Raw genomic sequence first — 13,683 nt, 5'->3', positions numbered from 1 at the left:
TTCCCTGAGGCCATTTAGTGCCCGCTGACCCTGACAGATCCTTATCTCTGAGTGATATAAAATTCTGAGTCACTTTAGTATCCCTGAGCCCCCCAGGTTGACTACTCGACCCCAGGGTAATGGGAAACCCCTACTCCAGATAGCTGGAATGAAGTCCAGTAGATTGACTGACCTCCTGCCCAGATTCTCCTTGGGAAGCCTAGTGATTCTCCTGAAGAACCCCAGCTTTGTTCCCTGAGCCCACAGCTCCGGGTACTCTCCACCTGGCCCCTCAGAACCAGCCCAACCTGGCCTTGCAGACCCGCTGAGCTGAGGTCCCGCCCGGGTCCCTGGAGCCTGGGTGGGGCACAAGCTCACAGGCAGCGCGCATTCCAGCCGGGCTCCAGCACTCCTGGCAAGCCAGAAGGTCCGGAGTGGATCAATAGCCGTAAGATCTGGATCCGCTCACTGCTCCTCCCGTTGGTCTGTTGTCGGCCACCCACTACCGTTTTTATATCGGGAAACTGAGACTGGACTTCTCGTGCCTACTTGCTTTTGTGACTAGGGGAGATGGAGACCCCTGGAACCATGCCTCGGGCAGCAAATGGCATTTCTCCATCTCTTCCCCTACCCCCATCTTGTCCTGTTCCTCGGCCAGGTGTCTTAAAGCTTTCTACATTCCTGCCCTCTGGCAGGTGTGACTCAGTGGAGTGGATTGAGCATCTCCCATGGGCTGAGAGAACCTGGTTTGATTCCTGGTCAGGGCACATGCCTGGGTTGCAGGCTTGATGCCCGGTAGGGGGTGTGCAGGAGGCAGCTGATTGATGTTTCTCTCTCACATCAGTGTTTCTATCACTTCCTTTCTCTCTCTTAAAAAAAAAAAAATCAATAAAACCATATTTTAAAAAACGTTTCTACATTCCTGAATAGGGGAGCTTGACACTCCCGTGTGTGCCCATGTGTGCCTTCCCACTCTACTGATGCTGGAGTCCTGGATCTGAACGCCTAGTTGCTGATGACTTCCACAGCACCCACGACCCTGTGGACAAAAGGCTAGGTTCCATGGGCCATTTGACGTTTCCAAGATCAGACTCCTAGCCTTTGCTCATGCCATGGTGCACCCGCTAACTATGGTGGCTTAAAGCCCCAAACTCCCAACCTTCCTCTTGCACTGCAGAGGCCTGGGCATCAGGGCACAATAAAAATTTGCGGCTGAGCTGACCTGGGTCTGGTTTCTAGAGTGAGACTATTTTTCAGAGGGGGAGGGGGACCTCTGCACGGCATTGCGCTCCTGCCCATCATCCACTCCATGCTTTCCTTCCTGCCGTGGTTCCCAACTTTGCTCAAAGTCGCCAGACTCCCAAGCAAGTGGAGGGACCGCCGGACTGAGGACTGAGTACTGAGTGAAGACTCAGCCAAGGACCCACACGGACAGGGTCAGCAAGGGACCACAAGGGAGGGTACCGGCAGGCGTGTCCCCCAGACCTCTCATCCCTATTCCTCTCCTCTTCAGGATGGAGTGGGCCTCGGGGAAACCAGGGAGGGACCTATGGGGACAGCCTAGGCCCTGGGAGCTTCATATGGGCCTGCTGCTGAGTGGTGAGAGGGCCTCATGAGGGCCTGGGGGTTTCGGGAGGTGATGGTGGGTCCTGTGGTAGACAGCCCTGGGGCCACCGGGTGGGGAGCACAGTGGAACCGGCTGACCCACTGTTCCCAGTGCTGGCCACCTCCCTGGCTCAGGCCCCAGCCCCGGATGTGCCAGGCTGTTCTCGGGGAAGCTGCTACCCTGCCACCGGTGACCTGCTGGTGGGCCGAGGTGACAGACTGACTGCCTCATCCACCTGTGGCTTGCGTGGCCCCCAGCCCTACTGCATCGTCAGTCACCTGCAGGTGCTGCTGGGGTGGGGTGGGAGGCCAAGTCAGTGTGGGGCTGGCACTGGCTGAGGTCCTGACCCTGACCCTGACCCTGACCCAACCCAGGATGAGAAGAAGTGCTTCCTGTGTGACTCCCGGCACCCCTACTCTGCTAGAGACAACCCCAACAGCCATCGCATCCAGAATGTAGTTACCAGCTTTGCACCACAGCGCCGGGCAGCTTGGTGGCAGTCAGAGAATGGTGAGGCCATGAATGGGGCATGGGGTGAGCAGGGCTGCCCACCAATAGCCTTAGTCCCTGACCTCCGACTCCTGCCCCAGGTGTCCCTGTGGTCACCATCCAGCTGGACTTGGAGGCCGAGTTCCATTTCACGCACCTCATTATGACCTTCAAGGTGCCGACATGTCTGGGAGCCTGCTTGAATCCCCCTGCTTGGCTCCTCATTGCCCCTGAACAGAGTCCCAGCTCCTCAGCCCAGCCCCCCTGAACTCTCATGCTGTGCTCTGGTTGTGTGGGAGGCTCCTTCATCTCCCATACCTTCCACTGCCTTCTGCTGCTGCCTCCCCGGGCCCCATGACCCCTGATCCGACCATCGAGAGGTGGTTACCCTCCCTGAGCATTGCTTAGCTTCCACTGGTCTCCCCACCTGTCTGTGAGCTGCTTGAGGGCAGGCCCCAGCTGGGCAGAGCTCCTGATGGGCCTGGGCTGGACTGGGGTCTTGGTGCCCTCTGATCAGCCATGCCTCCTGACCCCACCCAGACATTTCGCCCTGCCGCCATGCTGGTGGAGCGCTCAGCAGATTTTGGACGAACCTGGCATGTGTACCGATATTTCTCCTATGACTGTGCGGCTGACTTCCCAGGAGTCCCCCTGGCCCCACCACGGCACTGGGATGACGTAGTCTGTGAATCACGCTACTCGGAGATTGAGCCGTCCACCGAAGGCGAGGTGCGGTCTGGCATCGGGCTTGGTTCAGGAAGTGGGGATGATGGGCCTGCGGGCAGGGTCCAGCATCTCTAATGACTCCATGCCCCTCCAGGTCATCTATCGTGTGCTGGACCCTGCCATCCCTATCCCAGACCCCTATAGCCCACGGATCCAGAGTGAGTGTTCCACCCTTTAGGCCTGGCGAAGTCCCAGTGTCTGGCTGGTGCCTATTTGGGGCCTCGGTAGCTATTTTGGGTGCATCCTAGGGCAGATGCCAAGTCCAATTTAGCTCATATAGTAGTAGACAGGAGGTCTTCCAAGGTGACCTTGGCAGCTGCTGCCCCTGGGTGAGTCTGGGGCAGCAAAAACCTGCCTGGCCAGCTGGCCCCCAGCCTCTCCCCTCCACTTAGATCTGCTGAAGATCACCAACCTACGAGTGAACCTGACACGGCTACACACACTGGGGGACAACCTGCTTGATCCACGGCGGGAGATCCGAGAGAAGTACTATTATGCCCTCTACGAGCTGGTTGTGCGTGGCAACTGCTTCTGCTACGGACATGCTTCACAGTGTGCCCCCGCCCCAGGGGCACAAACCCACACTGAGGGCATGGTGAGGGGCTTCAGATGGCTGGAGTAGGGCTGGGAATGAGGGCAGGTGCAAACATGACTGGACAGTGCTGACCACATGCCTGGCCACCCTGCTAGGTTCATGGAGCCTGCATCTGCAAACACAATACTCGTGGCCTCAACTGTGAGCAGTGTCAGGATTTCTATCATGATCTGCCCTGGCATCCAGCCGAGGATGGCCACAGTCATGCCTGCAGGAGTGAGTGAATCCCTGGCCCGCATAGCCCCAGAACTCTGCAGCCTGGCTGTGCCCCGGGTAGAACCAAGGTCTGAATGGCCAAGCCCTGACACCCAGGCTGTATCCAAAGGGTACCCTGACTTTGATGTCCCTCAGGACTCCCTCAACTCTCCTTGACAATCTGCTCTGGATAGGGACCCAGTATAGTGCTGACGCCTTAAAGTTCCTGAGCCCCCACTCACAAATTCTGGCCTATGGTAGGGACCTAAGGTGGCCCTAGGGCCCCTATGCCCCTTACTCTTGGGACATGCTCCCTCAAGAGGCCTTTGCCCTGCCCTTTCCCCCCTTCCCCCAAGAGTGCGAGTGCCATGGGCACACCCACAGCTGCCACTTTGACATGGCCGTATACCTGGCATCGGGCAACGTGAGCGGAGGCGTGTGTGATGGATGTCAGCATAACACAGCTGGGCACCACTGTGAGCTCTGCCGACCCTTCTTCTACCGTGACCCAACCAAGGACCTGCGGGACCCAGCTGCGTGCCGCGGTGAGCCTGGCACTGAGCATGAGAGAGGGAATGCTGATCCTGGGGTAGGCGCTGGGGAGCTGGGCTGCTGTCCAGGTTGTAGGGATTTGGGGTGGACATCCTAGGGAAGCCAGACTGGGAATCTGGGGGGTCGGGAGGCTTGGAAGATGACTGGTGCCGGGCTAGTTTGGATAGGGTGAACCTGTACCTCTCTTCACCTTCAGCCTGTGATTGTGACCCCATGGGTTCCCAAGATGGTGGTCGCTGTGATCCCCATGACGATCCTGCACTAGGGCTGGTCTCAGGCCAGTGTCGCTGCAAAGAACATGTGGTGGGCTCTCGCTGCCAGCAGTGCCGTAGTGGCTACTTTGGGCTCAGTGCCAGTGACCCTGTAGGCTGCCAGCGTAAGTGCTTCCTGCCCTAACTCTTGCTGACCTCAACCCTTGACCTCTTACTCTTGACCCCACTGAATGTGAGCACTCCACAGCTCCTCAAACTGCTGATGGGTCTCCTTTCCTTGCAGGGTGTCAGTGTGATGCGCGGGGCACAGTGCTTGAGGACACCCCTTGTGATCCCAAGAGTGGAACCTGTTTCTGCAAGCGTCTAGTGACTGGCCCTGGCTGTAACCGCTGCCTGGTGCGACTGGAGGAGCCTGGGGTTCTGGGGTCCAGCACCTATCCTCAGAGCACAGGGCAAAGGGGTGGTTGGTGTCCATGCCCCACTGGGTGGGTGCCGAGAGCTTAAGGTCCAGTCCTGGCTAAGAGACAGTTCTGGGAGGCCAAGGGTGGGAGCCAGTTTTCACCAAGGGGTGGTAGAGGCTGAGAGCCATCATTGGATTCCTTGCTGGGTGGCAAGGGGTTCAGTTTCTGGCCCCCAGCAACCTCCTCTCCCCCAGCCTGGCCACTGGGGCCTGAGCCACGACCTGCTTGGCTGCCGTCCATGTAACTGCGACGTGGGTGGTGCCTTGGATCTGCAGTGAGTGCTGTTTAAGGGACTCCAGGAGGGGTAGGGAAAGATCCTGGGCAGGATAGGGGGTCTTTCTTTAATAGCTGCACTCCACAGATGCAACGAAGCCACTGGTCAGTGCCACTGCCGCCCGCACATGGTGGGGCGATGTTGTGATCAGGTACAATCTGGCTACTTCCGGCCCTTCCTTGACCACATAACGTGGGAGGCTGAAGACACCCGAGGCCAGGTAGGGGGGCACAGAGAGGTGGGGTTATGGGCAGTGCCTTGTGTGGGGAGGGTGTTAGGGCCTTGGGTAGGGCCTCAGCTTGAGAGCTGGCATTTGGGGACAGGCTGTGGCAGAAGAGGTGGAGCCATGCCTGAGCCCCCACCCATAGCCTCCTCTCCTCCCAGATGCTTGATGTGGTGGAGCGCCTGGCAATCCCTGGGGGAACTCCATCCTGGACAGGTCCAGGCTTCGTTAGGCTGCGGGAAGGCCAGGCACTGGAGTTCCTGGTTACCTCTGTGCCAAGAGCCATGGACTACGACCTGCAGCTGCGCTTGGAGCCCCAGGTCAGACCCTGTGACACCTAACCCAGAGCTAAACCTTTGGGTGTGGGAGCGTTTCCTGCAGTATCTGATTCCCCCAGGTCCCTGAGCAATGGGCAGAGATAGAACTCACCGTGCAGCGCCCAGGGCCTGTGTCTGCCCACAGCCCGTGTGGACATGTGTTGCCCAAGGATGACCGCATCTCAGGGACTCTGCAACCAGACACTAGGTGAGAGCACTAATGGCAGCACCTACAATGTGGGAGGTTGTAGGTCGGGCCCTAAGCTCCCTAAAGAGTACTTGAAAGACTTTCACCTCTCATTTATGGGTCCCTTCCTTCAAGTGCCTCCTCCTGAGTGCTGTTTGCCAGGTGCTGTTGGACATGACACTGGTCAGAGGAAGGAACAAGGTCTGCTCTCTCAGGGGTCTAAGTTCCAGAAGCCGAGGCAGGAATGAATGGAAAACCATTCAGGATCACCACAGGGATCGCCCACGGTGGGAAGGGAGGGCACTCTGAGCAGTGATGTGACTGCTTTGTTACATTTTGGATAGTGATTGTTTTTTGTATCTTTTTTCATCACTTCTTTTTAAACTTTTTATCACATAAATATTCAAACATACACAGAAGCAGAGAGAATAGCATAATGAACCTGGCTGTACCCATTATAGACTTTTTGCCAACTGTGACTTGTGTTTAACCAAGATCTCTCTAGTTGCTGAGTGGAGGATGGACTTAATGGGGCCGAGGCGAAAGCTGGAAGATCAACGGGAAGCTTTTGAGTTATCTAAGTGACAGTGGGTTAGACAGAGGTGTGGCATAGAGGTGGCAAAAAGAGGAAGGTTCCAGAGGGTTTGAGTGGCAGAGCCAAAGGCTTCAACATGTAGGACAGGAATAGAAAGTGCAAAGGTGACTCTCGGGTTTTTGGTTTGATCTGGATGGGGATGGGGTTCTTCACTGAGGTGGAGACACAGGGAGGAGCAGCTCTGAGATGCTCAGACATGGGGAGGAGGCCAGTGGGAGATTAGATTTCTCTGCCTGGAATTACTGGGAGGGCTCAAGTTGGAGATACACATTTGGAACTTGTCACTAAGGAGATGGGTTTAGATGAAACGAGAGGAAGGAAGGAAGACCAGGACCAAGCTTTCGGGTTTTCTAGTGTTAGACTAGCAGAGAAGGAGGAGCTGGGGAGAAGGGGGAACATCAGGAGCCTGGACAGGGTCCCAGCGAAGAGAAGAGTGTCTCAGGAAGGAAGGTACACTTACCTCGTTGCATGCTGCCGAGTGCTGGAGCAGACAGGCAGAGAAGTGGCCACTGGGTCTGGCTACATGGAGGTCATTGGTGACTTTGCCACAGGCTGTCTCCATGGCATGTTGGGGCAAGAGCTCCACTGGAATGGGAGGCTAGAGAGTGGAGATAGTGGCTACAGAAAAATGTTAGGAATTTGCTGGGCAGCAGAGCAAAGGTATGCATCAGCGAGAGGGAAACTCAAGGAATTGGGAAAGGTTGTTTTTTGTTTTTTTATCCTCACCCAAGGATATTCTTCCATTCTTTGTTAAGATAGAGTGGGAGGGAGGGGGGGGGAGAGAGAGAGAGAGAAATATCGACCTGAAAGGGACACATCGAGTGGCTGCCACCCGCACAACCCAACCAGGGCCGGAGACAAACTGCAACCAAAGTACATGCCCTTAGCGGGAACCGAACCCGGGACTCTCTGGACCACAGGCTGATGCTCTAACCGCTGAGCCAAACCAGCCAGGGCGGGAAAGGGTTTTTTTTGTTTGTTTTGTTTTATCCTCAACCGAGGACACCCCTCCATTCCTTGCCCAGATAGAGTGGGAGGGAGAAAGAGGAAGAGAGAGAAAGAGAGAGAGAAACATCGATGCGAAAGGGACACATCGAGTGGCCACCACCCGCACGACCAACCAGGGCTGGGGACAAACTGCAACCAAAGTACATGCCCTTAGCGGGAACCGAACCCGGGTCTCTCCGAACTGCAGGCCGACGCTCTAACCGCTGAGCCAAACCAGCCAGGGTGAGAAAGGTTTTTTTCAGGTTGTATAAAGAACCGTAGCATAGCCCTGGCCGGTTCGGCTCAGCGGTTAGAGCGTCAGCCCTTGCACCGGAGAGACCTGGGTTTGGTTCCCGCTAAGGGCACGTACCTCAGTTGCAGTTTGTCCCCGGTCCCGGTTGGGGTCCTGCGAGTGGCAACCAGTTGATGTGTCTCTCTCACGTTGATGTTTCTCTCTCTCTTTCTCCCTCTCTCCCTCCTGCTCTATCTGAAGATAAATGCAAAAATGTCCGGTTGAGGATAAAAAAAAAGGACCCTAGCATGATTTGCAGCTTGCTGGGAATGACCTTGCAGAGAGGAGGAGAGGAGAGGGGCGGAGGGGGGGAAGGTGATACAATCTTGATGAAAGGAGCAGAAGTTGGTGGTTGGAGGTCAAGGTCAGAGGAAGTGTGAAGAGGCCATTGAGGAGAGATCGGCAAGGACTTGTGCCAGGGAAGTGCTGTGAGGTTGCAAGTTTGGATGAAGTGCTTTTAGTGAGACTGGTCTTCACAGGTGTGGTTCCAGGGAGGAAGATATGCAGGAATCTTCGGTACAGGTTCTTTCAGGCTGTCCAGCGGTCTGTTGGCCTGGACAATGGTTTCCTTGCTATGTGTGGGGTGGGAGAGGCCCAGGATGATGGGTACGGAGATCCTGGGTGACTCCCATGCCTATCCTCCTCTCCCGCAGGTACATGGTGCTTCCCAGACCTGTCTGCCTTGAGCCTGGTGTCTCTTACAAGCTGCACCTGAAGCTGTTGAGAACGGGGGGAAGTGCCCAGCCTGAGGCCCCCTACTCTGGACCCAGCCTGCTCATTGACTCGGTGAACAGTTCCCTCTCCCCGCACCAACCAAGGTGGCAAGGCCTGTGGGGCGGGACCTGTAGCGGTGGCTGGATAGGAGGAACCTGACAAAAGAGGCACAGCTAAGCTACGTAATCTGCAGTACCAATATGGCCCAGTTCTGAACCTCACTCTTCCTCGCTCACATCTTCAGCTTGTGCTGCTGCCTCGTGTCCTGGTGCTAGAGATGTTTAGTGGGGGTGATGCTGCTGCCCTGGAGCGCCGTGCCACCTTTGAACACTACCGCTGTCATGAGGAGGGTCTGGTGCCCAGCAAGACACCTCCCTCTGAGGCCTGTGCTCCCCTCCTCATCAGCCTGTCTGCCCTGCTCTACAATGGCGCCCTGCGTGAGTGTCTTTGATGGGGGTTGGTGGGGCTCAGGTGTGGGGGTCTGGCCTGACTTGGCCTTACACCCACTCCCCACAGCCTGTCAGTGCGACCCCCAGGGCTCACTAAGTTCTGAGTGCAACCCTCACGGTGGTCAGTGCCTGTGCAAGACTGCAGTGGTCGGGCGCCGCTGTGACCTTTGTGCCCCTGGTTACTATGGCTTTGGGCCCACAGGCTGTCAAGGTACTTCCCTTCCCTTTTCCCCACTTCCCACGAATGTGAAGCCTCCTTCTGACTTTCCTTCTTCCTTCCTCTACCTCTGCATCAGAACCCATACTCTCAGCCCTGGCTCACTTGAAGTTCTCTGCCATTGCCTGACCTTCCCACCCTGACCCCACTCAGATTCCCCTTAAGCCCCCTCCCTGGCTCAGCCTCTGCCTTGCCTCCAGCCTGCCAGTGCAGCCCTGAGGGGTCGCTCAGCAGCCTCTGTGAAGGGATCAGTGGGCAGTGCCCCTGCCGAGCTGGTGCCTTTGGGCTTCGCTGCGACCGCTGCCAGCGTGGCCAGTGGGGATTCCCTAGCTGCCGGCCATGTGTCTGCAATGGACATGCAGACGAATGCGACCCCCACACAGGCGCTTGCCTGGGCTGCCGTGATCACACAGGGGGTGAGCACTGTGAAAGGTGAGCCCGGAGCAGCTCTGAGTGGCTTGGAGGGTGGGCAGGCTGCCGAGGGATGATGCATCTCTTCCTGCCCCTCCATGCAGGTGCATTGCTGGCTTCTATGGGGACCCTCGGTTGCCATATGGGGGCCAGTGTCGGCCCTGCCCCTGCCCGGAAGTCCCCGGGAGCCGGAGGCATTTTGCTACTTCTTGCCATCGGGATGGGTACTCCCAGCAGATCATGTGCCACTGCAGGGCAGGCTACATGGGTGAGTGGGTAAAGTACAGGTGTGGGATCAGGGTGAGGCAGCTGGGCTGAACACTCACGCTTTCCCCCTGTGGGCAGGGCTGCGGTGCGAAGCTTGTGCCCCTGGGCACTTTGGGGACCCATCAAGGCCAGGTGGCCAGTGCCAACCATGTGAGTGCAGTGGGAACATTGACCCCATGGACCCTGATGCCTGTGATCCCCACACCGGGCAATGCCTGCATTGCTTACACCATACAGAGGGGCCACGCTGTGCCTACTGCAAGCCTGGCTTCCATGGGCAGGCTGCCCAACAGAGCTGTCACCGTGAGTGTGGGATGGGAGGGATGGCTGGGGTGGGGGTCCATTGTCTGGGCTCCCCTTGATTACTGTGCTCATCTTGACTGGCACAGGCTGCACCTGCAACCTGCTGGGCACAGATCCCCAGCAATGCCCATCCACTGACCAGTGCAACTGTGACCCAAGCAATGGGCAGTGCCCATGCCTCCCCAATGTCCAGGGCCCTAGCTGTGACCGCTGTGCCCCCAACTTCTGGAATCTTACCAGTGGCCATGGCTGCCAACCCTGTGCCTGCCACCCAAGTCGGGCCAGAGGCCCCACCTGTAACGAGGTACAGGACCCTCCCGGCGATCCCTGGGTAGATGGGACCAGCTGTCTGCCTCAAGTCTCATGAGCTCAGCCTCAGACTGAGGCTCTGACCTCTGCCCTGTCCCTACTCTAGTTCACAGGGCAGTGCCACTGTCATGCTGGTTTCGGTGGGCGAACTTGTTCTGAGTGCCAGGAGCTTCACTGGGGAGACCCTGGGTTGCAGTGCCGTGGTGAGGGAGCCAGTGGGGTCAAGGGGGATGGTGGACTTCCCAGGATGCCCCACCGGCACCTAACTCTGTGGTCTGACCTTTCCTACAGCCTGTGATTGTGACCCTCGTGGAATAGACACACCTCAGTGTCATCGTTCCACAGGCCACTGCAGCTGCCGCCCAGGTGTATCTGGCGTTCGCTGTGACCAGTGTGCCCGTGGCTTCTCGGGGGTCTTTCCTGCCTGCCACCCCTGCCATGCATGCTTCGGGGACTGGGACCGAGTGGTGCAGGACTTGGCTGCCCGTACACGGCGTCTGGAGCAGAGAGTGAAGGAGCTGCAGCAGACGGGTGTGCTGGGTGCCTTTGAGGGAAGCTTCTGGAAGATACAGGAGAAGTTGGGCACTGTGCAGGGGATTGTGCGTGCCCGCAACACCTCAGCTGCCTCTACTGCACAGCTTGTGGAGGCCACAGAAGAGCTGCGGTGCGGATGGGCCTGAGATACGTAGTGGGAAGGGGCAGAGGCCCAATGGACCAGGGCTGAAGCCTCTACAAACACCTCCCTACCCTCTGGCACAGGCGTCAAATCGGGGAGGCCACTGAGCATCTGACTCAGCTGGAGACAGAGCTGACAGATGTGCAGGATGAGAACTTCAATGCCAACCATGCACTAAGCAGTCTGGAGCGAGACAGCCTTGCACTTAATCTCACACTGCGGCAGCTTGACCAGCATCTGGACCTTTTGAAGCATTCAAACTTCCTGGGTGAGTTGTTGGTCAACTATGCAGGTGGGCCAGGGTTGATCTTCAACTGATGGCCTGCCTCTGCCCAACTTAGGTGCCTATGACAGTATCCGCCATGCCCATAGCCTGTCTGCAGAGGCAGAACGTCGTGCCAACACATCAGCCCTGACGGTGCCCAGCCCTGTGAGCAACTCAGCAGGCACCCGGCACCGGACTGAGGTGCTGATGGGTACTCAGAGGGAGGACTTCAACCGCAAGCACATGGCTAACCAGCGGGCACTGGGAGAGCTCTCTGCCCGTACCAACAGTCTGACCCTGACAGGCATAAATGAACTGGTGAGGCACAAGCGTAAGGTGGGACATGTTGGGGTGGTTATTCCTGCCACAGGGCCCTGACTTGTTCTGTGTCTAACAGGTGTGTGGGGCCCCAGGAAATGCACCTTGTGCTACGAGCCCTTGTGGGGGTGCCGGTTGTCGGGACGAGGATGGGCAGCTCCGCTGTGGGGGCCTCAGCTGCAATGGGGCAGTAGCCATGGCGGACCTGGCACTGGGTCGGGCCCGGCACACACAGACAGAACTGCAGCGGGCACTGGCAGAAGGTGGTGGCATCCTCAGCCAGGTGGCAGAGACCCGTCGGCAGGCAGGCGAGGCACAGCAGCGGGCCCAGGCGGCCCTGGACAAGGCTAATGCTTCTAGGGGACAGGTGGAGCAGGCCAACCAGGAACTGCGGGAACTTATCCAGAGTGTGAAGGACTTCTTGAGCCGTGAGCTTCCCATGTGGCCCAGGCCCTGTGGTTGTTTCCCCTGTGTCTATGTTCATATGTGTGTCCTTGGGTTCATACTTGGGCCAGGGGCTATACTAGACCTATGTTCATGACTCCACATCTGGCCCCTGAGCCCTTGCCCATCTGTGGTCCTCAAGTCCATGACCCTGAGTCTGTGCCCCACATATAGTTCCTGTCCTTGTGGTTACATCCTTATGCCTATTAGCAAACCCATATTCCATGTGCAGTCCCTGAACCTATACCCCAACATTGTGTCCTCATACCCATGCTGGGGAATGTGGCCCTGAGTCCTTGACTGTGTCCCCATAGAGGAGGGGGCTGATCCCGACAGCATCGAGATGGTGGCCACACGAGTGCTGGAGCTCTCCATCCCAGCATCATCTGAGCAGATCCAGCACCTGGCTAGTGAGATTGCAGAGCGGGTCCGGAGCCTGGCAGATGTGGACACAATCCTAGCACGCACTGTGGGAGATGTGCATCGGGCAGAACAGCTACTACAGGATGCACAGCGGGCACGGTCTGGCTCCAACCCTGACCCCCATCCTTGGAACCTGGTCCTGATACTTGCAGGCCCTGATTATCTTTCTTCCCCAGGAACCGGGCTGAAGGTGAAAAGCAGAAGGCAGAGACAGTACAGGCAGCACTGGAGGAGGCGCAGCGGGCACAGGGTGCTGCTCAAGGTGCTATCCAGGGGGCAGTGGTTGACACACAAGACACAGAACAGACCCTGCACCAGGTGTGGTCTCTAGGACATCAATAGGGCAAGGCTATGGGCATGCCTCATAGAGTCATTTTAATCCTGACCCACCATTGCAGGTGCAGGAGAGGATGACAGGTGCAGAGCAGGCATTGAGCTCTGCAGGCGAGCGGGCTCAGCAACTGAATGGTCTCCTGGAGGCTCTGAAATTGAAACGAGCAGGGAATAGCCTGGCAGCCTCTAGTGCTGAAGAAACAGCAAGCAGTGCCCAGGGTCGTGCCAGGGAGGCTGAGCAGGTAGGTTGAGGCAGAGCTAGCCAGAGGGGATGAGGGCAGAGGCTGAGCCTCTACTGGGCTACCACACTGACCTTGCCCTCTATATGCCCAGCTGCTGCAGGGCCCATTAGGTGACCAGTACCAGACAGTGAAGGCCCTGGCTGAGCGCAAGGCCCAAGGTGTGCTGGACGCACAGACTCGGGCAGAGCAACTGCGGGATGAGGCTCGGGGCTTGTTGCAAGCGGCTCAGGACAAGCTGCAGCGGCTGCAAGGTGAGGATCAGGGTGGGTGTGGGCACCAGAGATGTGGGACTGTGATAGTAGAACCCTTTAGCTGAGACCTGCCCTTCTTAGAGCTGGAGGGCACCTATGAGCAGAACGAGAGGGCACTGGAGGGCAAAGCAGCCCAGCTGGATGGGCTGGAGGCCAGGATGCGCAGCGTACTTCAAGACATCAACTTGCAGGTCCAGATCTACAACACCTGCCAGTGACCCCTGCCCAGACTGCCCCAGTCCCCAGGCCCCTCCCACGAGTTACTGTCCGTGCATGGAACAGGCAAGGCCCCCAATAAAGCGGTGTGAATCCCTGCTGTGTTGTCTGGACTGATTTGGGGAGGGCGGGGTCTCAGGGCGGAACCTCGAGGC

At 57.7% G+C, this 13,683-nt stretch overlaps 1 protein-coding gene across 1 annotated transcript; it reads left to right on the top strand.

Moving 5' to 3' along the window:
* Window positions 1–1,335: 1,335 nt before the first annotated feature.
* Window positions 1,336–13,625, top strand: LAMB2 (laminin subunit beta 2). The gene is made up of 33 exons (XM_036267145.1): window positions 1,336–1,415; window positions 1,493–1,578; window positions 1,697–1,869; window positions 1,960–2,095; window positions 2,176–2,249; window positions 2,615–2,803; window positions 2,895–2,958; window positions 3,193–3,395; window positions 3,491–3,611; window positions 3,947–4,135; window positions 4,339–4,518; window positions 4,638–4,750; window positions 5,010–5,089; window positions 5,177–5,309; window positions 5,474–5,632; window positions 5,710–5,837; window positions 8,344–8,476; window positions 8,649–8,841; window positions 8,921–9,064; window positions 9,271–9,502; window positions 9,586–9,749; window positions 9,827–10,051; window positions 10,138–10,355; window positions 10,467–10,563; window positions 10,652–11,024; window positions 11,120–11,304; window positions 11,378–11,619; window positions 11,699–12,047; window positions 12,378–12,585; window positions 12,663–12,804; window positions 12,885–13,061; window positions 13,153–13,312; window positions 13,394–13,625. The coding sequence occupies exons 2-33, from the start codon at window positions 1,494–1,496 to the stop codon at window positions 13,528–13,530; spliced, it is 5,406 nt and encodes a 1,801-aa protein (XP_036123038.1). The 5' UTR covers window positions 1,336–1,415; window position 1,493; the 3' UTR covers window positions 13,531–13,625.
* Window positions 13,626–13,683: the final 58 nt, after the last annotated feature.

The sequence above is a fragment of the Molossus molossus genome, unplaced genomic scaffold, assembly GCF_014108415.1.
Source record: "Molossus molossus isolate mMolMol1 unplaced genomic scaffold, mMolMol1.p scaffold_m16_p_18, whole genome shotgun sequence".
NCBI lineage: Eukaryota > Metazoa > Chordata > Mammalia > Chiroptera > Molossidae > Molossus > Molossus molossus.
The sequence above is the reverse complement of the archived record's forward strand: the minus strand, read 5'-3'. Positions and strand labels throughout refer to the sequence as shown.